Source organism: Chiloscyllium plagiosum, chromosome 16, assembly GCF_004010195.1.
Source record: "Chiloscyllium plagiosum isolate BGI_BamShark_2017 chromosome 16, ASM401019v2, whole genome shotgun sequence".
NCBI lineage: Eukaryota > Metazoa > Chordata > Chondrichthyes > Orectolobiformes > Hemiscylliidae > Chiloscyllium > Chiloscyllium plagiosum.
This window is the reverse complement of record NC_057725.1, coordinates 20908684-20920937: the sequence shown is the minus strand read 5'-3', so window position 1 is coordinate 20920937 and position 12254 is coordinate 20908684. Positions and strand designations below refer to the sequence as shown.

General features: G+C 41.3%; 1 protein-coding gene across 2 annotated transcripts in view; it reads left to right on the top strand.

Annotated features, from left to right (window-relative positions):
• Positions 1-12254, top strand: part of caprin1b (cell cycle associated protein 1b) — a 108791-nt gene that overhangs the window by 39348 nt on the left and 57189 nt on the right. For both annotated transcript variants that reach the window (XM_043705514.1, XM_043705513.1), the window contains exons 6-9: positions 2680-2817; positions 6540-6592; positions 7186-7272; positions 10966-11130. In XM_043705514.1, coding sequence (XP_043561449.1) covers positions 2680-2817; positions 6540-6592; positions 7186-7272; positions 10966-11130 — 443 coding nt within the window. The remainder of the gene's footprint in view (positions 1-2679; positions 2818-6539; positions 6593-7185; positions 7273-10965; positions 11131-12254) is intronic.

Here is a 12254-nt window from a genome sequence, read left to right as displayed (position 1 = left end):
TTTGTTATCCTCTGTTTGTTTTTGTATCCTTCCCAATCTTCTGATTTCCCACTGTTCTTAGCCACTTTATAGGATCTCTCTTTTTCTTTAATACATTTCCTGACTTACTTTGTCAGCCAAGGTTGTCTAATCCCTCCCCGGTTAATCTTTCTTTTCTTGGGAATGAACCCAAAGGTGAACTGATCTGTCAGGCTTCAAAGTCGGTATTACTGGTGCTGCCATTTCACAAACTGGACTTACTTGATGATTCCTTGGCTTTCCATTGTTCTGATTTCTGCCTCGACTTCTGTCCATCAGGTAAATGGCACTGACAGGCCTTGGAGAATTGTGAATTACGTCCTGGTCTACATGCAAGATGGCTTTAGCTCTTTTGATAGTCCCTCAACTTTCATGAAGGATTTCTGGGTATTAAGACATTACTCAGACAGCCAATTTCTAATCATTAAATGTTGAGTCAACTGAGATGAACTTATATCAACCAATTTCACTCCATCAAGCTTGACCTGAGCCTTTTACTACTATTAGTGGTAATTGAACCAGTTGCATCTCATCAGAGGCCAAAACCAAAGTTGTTTCCTTAGTCTGTAAAGCTTCTCCAGTATAGGTTCTCAGTCTAGTAGAGATCTTGCACAAACCTAGTTGCTAGAGTCCAAAGTGAATTTTGTTTAAAAACTGGTTTTGCGATCACCAAAAGGCCATGCTGGTATCCATCTCCTTTAAAACTGGGTGACCATTTAACCAGCTGTTTATTTTGGTTCTGATTTGGATGTTGCTAAGTCACTTAACTGTTCCAAACTAGATGTAGGTGGATTTTCCAGGGTATGCACTGCTGAGTACTGGGCGATGAGTTCTCGTTTTGGTATAGTTGGACTCTAGCTATCTCAAGAGCGCATACCAACAGCAGTTATACTGGCTTGCCAGCCCAGATCCTGAAGAAAATTTTACAAGTTCGGCTGAGGCTTGGCCTTGTTTTGGAATTTTGCCTTCACTCAAATGGTGTTTTCCAAGCTGAGTTGAACTGGCAAGGGTGTTCACTTCCATCGGAATACCCTGCTCCATGTGCTTTTTCGAGTGATAAAACTGGTTGTAGTGCCTGCTTAGAAGTCTGGTTGGGCTACAGCTCGTAGGTGCTTTTGGATGTTTACATCATGAATCCCACATACCAACTTGTGTCAGTACATTAAGAGTTAAACCAAAGTCTAATGCCTCTACCAGTTGTCTGAACCAAGTCAGAAATCCCATTACAGATTCCCTTGGTTCTCGAGTTGCTGAGTAAAACCAATTGCATCTCAAAATGAGAGGTGGTTTGAGGTCATAATGTTCTTTCACAGAATCCATTAACTCTTAAAAAGCTTTGGTATCTAAAAGAAAATTTAGGCTCCTAATAATGCAAAAGGCTGTGGATCCACAAGCTGTCAGCAGAATGATTTGTTTTTCATTACCCCCAAAGACATTTTCCTGCAGAAAATAATGGATTCTTTCCACAGACTGGGCCCAGTCTTTGGCAGGGTCGAATGAGTCAAGCTCCCCAAATAATGGCAGAAATGCTTACCGATCTCAGATGACCGTTGTGAGTGAGTTGCTTCAGGAGTGAGCTTTACTTTTGGTGTCACTGAAATACTTCCAGAGACCGATATCTCGTTTTCCAAGTTATGTTTTATTTACACATGGAAAGGCCTTGGCACTAGTCTAGCTCCTTGAGAGCAAAATCTTGAGTGTGGGCTCCCTGATTGAACCAGATGAACACCCCTAACCAGGGAATTTATATTCTGAGGTCAACCTCGGTGTCCTCATTACGAGAAACTTGTTCTAGAAGATAAATTAAGATGTTTTATCCAATCAACAATGTGAAACTTAACCTTGGTTTCAAAGAGCCATGTTGACTGGTCAAGGCTAATTTATTTCTTACTCCATCGATGCTGCTGGACCCAATTGAATTTCTATAGCACTTTTGTTTTTATTTCAGAACACCAGCATCTACAATACTTGGGTTTTAATTTGAATATTGTTTATCTTTTGCAAGTTTTTTTTTTTGCACGGTGCTCATTGTATTCATGTCAGACTTCTGGCTTGTCGACTTCATTTCTCTAATTCTAGTCAATGAGAAAGTGTTGCTGCCTCAAGTAAGTTGTTCCACAAAATAGGTTGATATTAATTGCTGAAGCTCTGCCACTGTAATGAGCTTAGTTAAGCTTTTAAAGTAACATTTTGATGTGTGTGTATATTGCGATCTGCAATACCTTTTTCACTGGAGAATTTGGCTAACATTTCCAGGATTGAGCTTTAATTTAGATTTGTTGCAATCTTTTCCCCTTTTGGAGAAATGGAGTGGGTCAGGCTTTTAGTTTTGGAACTGGGTCTGTAATTTGAATGTAAAAGACTGCAACGGATTATCATTTGAACTGATAGTTATTACTTTTCACAGCACATGCCATTTGCTGTATGAAGTTATATCAAGCTCACTTGGAGCTTGATGCTATTTCATGGTCCAAAATTGCAAATAAGAACACAGTCTAACAATTAGGCATGGTCGAATGAAGTCCATTAGCTGAAGGTGTGCTGAAAAAGAACATAAGAATTAGAAGCAAGAGTAGGCTGTTCGGCCCTTTGAGTCTGATAAATTAGTCAGGGATTTTCTGTGGAGTAGTGAAAAACTGAGACAATTTCTCTAATTTCCAGACAAGAGCTTGAAGACCATTGTCAACAGACTCCTACAGAGTGGCTACTTTGACAGCATTCATAATCATCAGAATGGCGTGTGTGAAGAAGAAGAAGAACCATCGCCCTTACCTGTTGAAGAACAGCCTCCAGAACCAGGTATAAAACAAATATGATCATTTGTTGTTATATAGGATACTTACATTTTAAATGTCTGAGTTTGAGTGTACGCAACACTTGGTTTCATAGTATCTGCTCATTGAGCTGAGTACAAAATATTTTCCAAAGCCAGTCACTAACCTAATGCCATGGTTGACTAAGTTTTTGGAATGAGAAAATCAGTTACGCCATCGTTCCTAATCATTAATCTTTTACACATTAACCAAGTGTTTTAATATATGTACTTCTATCAGCCCATGTATTCAAATCCTGGAGGAGTCCCACCAATTTGTTAAATATCAAAGTCAAAAGCTCAGAAAAACATTAAATCTCCACTGATCAAAAGGACCACATGACAAGATTTAAGCTTTGATTGCACATCAACAGACTGGACAAGATTGGAGCAGAAGTAATCCATTTGTATATCCTCTTCCATGGTTTCATAAGATCATAGTTGATCAGTTTCCATTTGGAATAGCACATTCCCATCTACTCTCCATAGTTTTTTGTTGGGCAAGGGAATCGATCCACTTCTGCTGAGATTTTCATGACCTTGTTTCCATCACCTGAGGCAAAATTCCAAATTTGGGCAGTTCTGAGAGAAATAATTTTCCATGTCTCTAATTGAAAAGGGCAGTCCCTGGGGTTTTAAAACAATACCCCTCTGGACTGATGCATAAGAGAACACTTCTATATCTGTAGAGTCAGGACCATTTGGGATCTCTTGCAGTAAAAGCAGGTCATCCCTCTCTTGTAAAATCCACTGGAAAAGCACTTGATTTGTCCAACTTAACCTCCGAGGGCAACCTGCTCGATTCAGGTTTTAATCTGGTCAACTTCCTGTGAACTGCCTCCAAAATGTTGACGTCCTCCTTTCAAGTACGGTGGCTCAGTGGTTAGCACTGCTGCCTTACAGCATCAGGGCCCCAGGTTCGATTCCAGCCTCTGGCGACTGTCTGTGTGGAGTTTGCACATTCTCTCTGTGTCTGCGTGGGTTTCCTCTGGGTGCTCCGGTTTTCTCCGACAGTCCAAAGATGTGCGGTCAGGTGAATTGGCCATGCGACATTGCCCATAGTGTTAGTTGCATTGGTTGGTGAGAGATGGGTCTGGATGGGTTGCTCTTCGGAGGGTCGGTGTGGACTGGTTGGGTCGCAGGGTCTGTTTCCACCCTGTAGGGAATCTAATCTAATCTAAAAGTAGACAGATAAAACTGAACACGGTATTAGCAATGAGGTCTCATCAGTGCACTGTATAACTGAAACATGACATCTTCCTTTGTAATCGCAGAAGGTGTAATACCTGCTTGTTTACGACTTCCCTCCTCACGATCCAAGGCCCCAAACCACCTGTAGGTGAAGCAGTGGTTTACCTGCACTTTGTTCAGTCCAGTTTTCTGTATTCACTGCTCACAATGTGGTCTCCTTGATATGAGGGAAATGAAGTACAGATTTGGTGACCACTTCGCAGGATGCCTACATTCTGTCCACAAAAAAGACCGTGAGTTATCATTTGCTAGCCACTTCACATCACCGTGTTCTCCGGCCAACATCTCTGTCTCAGGCTTGCTGCAGTGCTCCAGTGAAGCGCAGTGCAAGTGGGAAGGACAAGACCTCATTTTCCAGCCGCAGCCTTTGGGACTTCTTATTGAGTTTAACAATTTTAGGCATGCTTCCCCTCACCCTCACACACCAGACCTTGTCATCACATGGGCTGCTACCACGCACTAATTGTTGTCAGCCAATAATAGTCCCCATTAGCAGTTGTTAATTCCCCCAGTCTAACTATCAACTACTCCTTTGTCTGTCCAAATGTCTTTTCTGTCTCTTCTGGGGCTCGATATCCACCTATTGTTTATTTCTTCCCCACCACTCTCTCACCCACACCCATTCCATTTTCTGTTTCAAAAAAAAAAATCTTTTCCCTAGCTCCCATTAGTTCTGAGGAACGGCCTTTGGACCTGAAACGTTAACTCTGATTTTTCTGCACAGATGCTACCAGGCCTGTTGAGATGTTCAGTTAGTTCTGCTTTTGTTTCAGATTTCCCGCATCTGCAGCTCTTTTGGGTTTTGTCTTATTAGTTTTACAATCACTACGACTTGTGATAATGATCAGCATCTTGTTAGTTGCCCTGGTTTGTGTTTTCTACCTGCATGCTAACCTTTTCGGAGAATCCCTCCAGTGTGGAAACAGGCCATTTGACCCAACAAGTCCACGCCGACCCTCTGAACAGTGATCCACCCAAACCCATTCCCCTACTCTCTTACTCTACATTTTCCCCTGATTAAGGCACCTAACCTACACATCACCGACCTGCACGTGTTTGGATTATGGCTTTTGTGACTCGAGTATGAGAATCCTGAAATCCCTCAACATCTCAGATTTTCACTTTTTTCCTCATTTTAACAGAATACTCTGTTTTTCATTATTCTTGTTGAAGTGAACAACTTTGCAGTTTTCTGCACCATAGTTCATCTCCCAGAGTTTACCTGACTCACTTAATCTGTATGCAAGCTCTTGAATTTTATTTGCAACATGGTCTCCCACCTACTTCTATTATATCAAAATTTAGCTCCCATGCTCTCGTTGAAGTGATTGATAAAACTGGAAAAGTTGAAGCCCCAGTGTAGATCCCTGCAGGACTCCACTCGCATTTGCCAATCAGAGGACCCTTTTTAGGCATAGTCTCTGCCCATACATGGAGGCTTTATTTTCTGCACCTTGTAACTTTCACTTTTATTGTATAAAACATTGGGGTATGCAATATTTCTTGGCAACCTCGATTCAATTACGAAAACAAATCTGTCTTTTATATTCCCCATTTCACAGTTACACAAATCTTTGCCGTTTAAGTGAATACTTACTTCTTCTGTAACCATTCTGAAGCTGTTGTTGACTTGACATGAGTTGCGTCCAGATAACTTATTCTTCCCAGCCTGAGTTTTACTATGAAGGTTACATGTAAAGTTCCTCCTCTTTAGCTGAAGCTATGGATAATCTTTTGCCTTGCTTGAAATTCTCATGAACGTGGTCTCTTTGTTCTGAGTGTGAGCTCCAAGTTGTGTTGTGGGTGGTGAACCATATCAAATGGTATTTTCTCTGCTCAGAGTGCAGGATTTGCACTGTGTCACATTCTTGGTGACTTTGTTGAGTTTATGCAATATTTTGGGTAATCCTGTACTGAAATGACTTGTGGACTCTTTTCCCCTCTCAAAAGTCCTTCTCCATGGTCATCAGAATCACAGGAGTTTACATCCAGGTAGAAATGTTACTTAGTTGCTCTCTAGAATTCAGTTGCATTCCATCTTGTAGTTTAAACTGTAGATTTAATTCCAACTGATTGAGGCATGACAACACTGATCCTTCCATGTGAATCTTAGAAACTAACAGTCTCTCCACAGTCAGAACAATGATCTTTGCACTATTGACAGCAGTGAACATTGCCTTTGTTCCACTGAGTCTCAGGACTTGGGAGTCCTTCTTGTCACATAACCAACAAGTCTCCCAGGTTTCTTGGTATGTAACTTACAAAGAATTCTGTCCATGTTCATTCCATGTTTTTCCTTTTGAGAGAGTCCAAAAACAACAAAATTGTCTTAACTCTGCTTTTGTACTCTGCAATGTTACATTGCATTGATTCATGGTGAGCAGTTCATTGCTTTTGTTCTTTTTCAGTGTGACTTTTTTAAAACTTTAAAGTTTGCATTATTTTAATACTTTTGCAGAACCTGAAGCAGTTGAAGAATATGTGGAGCAAACTGATGTTGAAGCAAGAGAGGTGAGTGGCAATTACTGTATAAGTCAAGATCAATTGTAAACTTTGGTATAGAATGTCGAGGTATGAAAGCCACAAAAACATAGGATATTAGTCCATCAGTATAAGGACCGGAGCGCCTCCACATACAAATTTTTTAGCTCTTGATTTTTCTTCTGATTTGGCTGTGGTTTTAATTTGCATCACATTTGTGATGTGTCATTCCTCACTGAAACAAACGGCACTGGACATGTTGAATAAACCACGTTATTTCATTATCAAGAGAGGTGTTAAGCAGTAAAAACTGCACTGATTCATTGAAATAAAGTTGAATTGTATGTCGAGCTTTAACCTGAAGTAAGAGAGTTGCGGCATATCATTCCCCTTCTTAATAAGAGAACTCCTGTTTTCTCCTCTAACAAAAGGAAAATAAGTAAGGTTTTTGTATGGTAGTGTTAAGACCCCATGCTTTAAGCAAATGGTATAATTAACTTTTGTTGTGTTTTCCTTGGGTGTAAAATTATCCTGTACACACTAAACAACGTGGTGTTGGGAATTACTGTCCCTAATAGTTTGGTTGATGTTATATTTTTAAAACAAGTCAATTTGTTTTCCAGTTTGTGAACAGGCAGTTCATTGCAGAGTCGCAGTTCAGCAGCAGTCAGAAAGAGCAAACTGATGAATGGAACACAGAAACTGTTGAGGTAACTGATTTTGCAATTAACAAATAGGCTGCTTTGGAAAAATAGATGAAAATTTGTTGCGTTCAAGTCGATTCAGTTTCTTCTACAAGGCTGAAACTAACTACAGTGACGTTCAAGTTTTTTTATTGTATGACGTGGGTTTATTTTGGGTTCCTTGTTTTGATTACAGATTTCATAAAATCTATCTTCAGATGTCTTTATGGAGCTTTTGAAAGACTTTAAGCTAATATTTGTTTTTTTTTCAAAGAATTGGCATGCTATTGAAGATTTTCATTTTGCACTCCAGACAAAGATCATAAAATGTAAAACGGAAGAATGATTTATACTGTGTAGGAAAGAAATAGAGGGTAGTAACACACATAATGCTGGTGTAATGTTGCATGTCTAAAATAATTGTCTGTTGACAGATGCTGCCAGACCTGCTGAGTTTTTGGAGCATTCTGTGTTTGTTGCAGATAGCCAGCATTCACAGTATTTTACTTGCAAAAAGAAGTTTTTTGAAGTAGTAACTAAGAGGATTGATGAGGGCAGAGTGGTAGATGTGATCTGTATGGACTTCGGTAAGGCGGTCGACAAGACTCCCCATGGGACACTGGTTAACAAAGTTAGATCTCGTGGAAAACAGGGAGAACTCGCCATTTGGTTATAGAACTGGCTCAAAGGTAGAAGACAGAGGGCGGTGGTGGAGGGTTGTTTTTCAGACTGGAGGCCTGTGACCAGTGGAGTGCCACAAGGATCGGTGATGGGTCCACTATTTGTTGTCATTTATATAAATGATTTGGATGCGAGCATAAGAGGTATAGTTAGTAAGTTTGCAGATGACACCAAAATTGTAGTGGACAGCAAAGAAGGTTACCACCGATTACAATGGGATCTTGATCAATTGGGCCAAGAGGATGAAGAGTGGTAGATGGAGTTTAATTCAGATAAATACGAGGTATTGCGTTTTGGGAAAGCAAATCTTAGGAGGACTTGTACACTTAATGGTTAGGTTCTCGGAAGTGTTGCTGAACAAAGATACCTTGGAGTGCGGGTTCATAGCTCCATGAAAGTAGAGTCGCAGGTTGATAGGACAGTGAAGAAGGTATGCTTTCCTTTATTGGTCAGAGTATTGAGTACAGGAGTTGGGAGGTCATGTGGCTATACAGGACATTGGTTAGGCTACTTTTGGCGTATTGCGTGCAATTCTGGTCTCCTTCCTATTGGAAAGTTGTTGTGAAACTTGAAAGGTTTCAGAAAAGATTTACAAGGATGTTGCCAGGATTGGGGGATTTGAGCTATATGGGGGAGGTTGAATAGGCTGGGGCTGTTCTCCCTTGTCCATTGGAGGCTGATGGGTGACCTTATAGAGGTTTATAAAATTATGAGGGGCATGGATAGGATAACTCGACCAATTCTTTTTCCTGGGGTGGGTGAATGCAGAGCTAGAGGGCATAAGTTTAGGGTGAGAGGGGAAAGATATAAAAGAGACTTAAGGGCCAATCTTATCATGCAGAGGGTGGTACATGAATGGGATGAGCTGCCAGAGGAAGTGGTGGAGGCTAGTACAATTGCAACATATAAAAGGCATCTGGATGGGTATATGAATAGGAGGGCTTTCAAGGCATATTGGCCAGGTGCTGGCAGATGGGACTAAATTGGGTTGGGATATCTGGTCGACATGTTGGACTGAAGGGTCTGTTTCTGTGGTATCCATCTCGATGACGCTATGTCTGAACGAGGGGTTTGTTTGGCAAGTAGGCTGATGTAGTTGGTGGAGACGTTGCCATCAGGAACACACAAGGAGCAATTATCCCCCAAACATTGTGGTGCAGTACCTCAGCCTGTTTTTCCTGTAATAGAGAGAGCATCACTTTGCAAATGTTTTCCTTTCTATCTTTTATATTTGTTATCAATTTGCTGTCTTGTACTCATCACGGATTGTTTTTTTTAATTTTTAACTTGCCTGTGTTTTCTTTGTGGCTGCTTATAATTTGGCTGGGGCAATGGGGTTACAATTCCAGAAGCGCTTTGAGTCTTTGGGCTGTTGAGGAATGATCTTGTAGAGGTTTATAAAATCACGAGAGGCATAGATAAGGTGAATAGCTGAAGTCTTTTCCCTAGGGTGTAAGTCTAATGTGAGAGGGGAAAGTTGCCTGAGGGGCAGCTTCTTTGACAGAGTGTAGTGAGTGTGTGGAATGAGCTGCCACAGGAAATGGTGGAAATGGGTACAATTACAACATGTGAAAGATATTTGGACGATTTACGGGGCTCGGGCCAGAATTATGACAGCATGGTCCCCAGTTGCCTGGATGGGTGCAGCTCCAGCAGCACTCCATCATCATCATCATCATCATCATCATCCGGGACAAATCAATCAGCTTGATTGGCACCAGATTGACAAAATCCGTTGTTTCCATCACTGACATGCAGCAACAGTGTGTGTCAGCTCCAGGTTGCACTGCAGAAATTTACCAGTGATCCTTAGTGTCATCCAAACCCATAGTCACTTCCCTCTGGAAAGACAAGGGCAGCAGTTGCATCGGACTGCCATCATCTGCAGGTTCCCCTCCAAGCCACTTACCATCCTGACTTGGAATTATATCACCATTCCTTCACTGCTGTTGGGTCAAAATCCTGGAATTCTGAAGGACATTGTGGGTCAACCTTCAGCACAACGACTGCAACGGTTTAAGAAGACAGCTCACCGCCATGTTCTCAGGGGTAACCAGAGGTCCCATGAGTGAATAAAACAAGAAAATTTGGTCTTATGTGTATGTGTGTGTGTGTGTGTGGAATGAACTTCCTGAGGAAGTAGTGGATGTGGATACAATGACGATGATTAAAAGACATTTGAAGAAGTACATGAATAGACCAGGTTTGAAGGGATATGGGCCAGGAGCAGACAGGTGGGATTAATATAGTTTGCGATTGTGTTCGGTATGGACTGGTTCAACTGCGGGGGTCTGTTTCCATGCTGTATGACACACATGAATAGGAAGAGTTTAGAGGAGTATGGACCAAATGCAGGCAAGTGGGACAACTTTGTTTTAGGATACCTGGTCAGCAAGGATATGTTAGACTGAAAGGAATGTTTCTGTGCTGTATTACTGTAGTAAAATGTGCAAGTGGATGGTGAGTGGTTGGCTATTTTTCTATAGCATGCACCATTATCTGTGGAATATTCTTTCTTGTGTTTCATTTTCGTTCTGACTGAATAGCAATCTGAAATAGGATCTGTGGATTTTTAAGCCTTGTGTCATGCAAGTATATTTACATTACAAATTGTAGTGCAGCTGCTGAGATCAGGTGATAGCACCGTGTGCCTGAATCTGTAGATCTATGCATTTCATTGGTAACTGCTGTACCAAGTCTTTGCATGAGGCCATTTGGGATGACTGCCAATTTGAAATCTTAGTAAATCTTTGCTGTAAAACTAGCTAGGCTCATGCGTAATTCAAACATGTTGCATCTCGGATTTTAAATTTGTGAAACTTGTGCTAAAATATTAAAATGACTACATCTTTCAAATGATCAACAAAGAAACATATTGAAAAGTTAAGGTTCTCATTTTGATGTTGGATAATAAGTCAGATTTGTTTCTAGGGCATTGCAAAATTATCTTTTGTTCTTGTGTGTTTAATTCAGGGATTAGTTACTGTTGATCAAAGTAGAATGGAATAAATTCTTTGTTATGCACCTTCTGTTATGTAGGTTATAAATTCACTGCAACAACAGCCACAACAACAACAGGTACAGCCACCTATAGTAACTGAAAACCATGCACTGAACACTGTTCCTCCCTCAGACCCTTTGGTGAGAAGGCAGAGAGTACAAGACCTTATGGCACAAATGCAAGGAACTTTCAACTTCATACAGGTAAACAACATTCTGATTTCTATCATTAAAGGGCTTAAAAGCAATGTTGAAAACATTGAATTTTTCTTAAATGTGTAATACTCAGCAAGATAGTAGTGTGATATGCAGAAAGCATTGTCAAGTGTATGCAACTTGAAGAACTTGGACTCATTTGTTGAGTTGGAGTCCAAGGTTTGGAAATGGTGTACCATGATGCAGATTTAGTCACACTCCTTGGTTAAATATTTGACAGTTACTTCCTCCTCCAAGGAGAAAATATGTGTGGGTAGATATGTGGATTCAATTTGTAGCATGGTTATGAGGAACCTGTAGCTTGGTTGGTGATATCAAGAAGTCCATGGCGCATGAGTAAACTGAACATATTGTGCTGCAGGGTGTCATCAACGTAGGGTGAGTTAAAAGGCCTGTCGCAGTGGTCCAGGCCAGTGTGCTTGTCAAGGGGGGGGGGTGGGGTACAAACTCTCTTTCACAGCAAAGGGCCTGTCTCGCAGAGGCCATCGTTTAGGATAACTCAAATCTGTAAATCAAATTTGGAGCGAGGGGAAATGGATCTAGTTTTGATCTGTGCTCTATCTAGGTAACACTAAGAGAGATTTGCTGGGTGTATGAGAGCAGTTAGTTGGAAAGCATTAAAGATAATTTCTGTATTACTATCTATGCCGCAGGAAAATTGTCACTGGTCAGTATGATCAATGTTGTGGTCTCTGAACAGCAACTATGGTGTAGGCTGGGAGTATTCAGGAAGTAATGGTTGGGACTTGGGACATGTGCAGTGATAGGAGAGAGTGAGGACTGCAAATGCTGGAGATCAGAGCTGAAAATGTGTTGCTGGAAAAGCGCAGCAGGTCATGCAGCATCCAATGAACAGGAGAATCGACGTTTCGGGCATAAGCCATTCTTCAGGAATGAGGAAAGTGTGTCCAGCAGGCTAAGATAAAAGGTAGGGAGGAGGGACTTGGGGGAGGGGCGTTGGAATTGCAATAGGTGGAGGGTCAAGGTGAGGGTGATAGGCCGGAGTGGGGTGGGGGTGGAGAGGTCAGGAAGATGATTGCAGGTTAGGAAGGCGGTGCTGAGTTCGAGGGATTTGACTGAGACAAGGTGGGGGGAGGGGAAATGAGGAAACT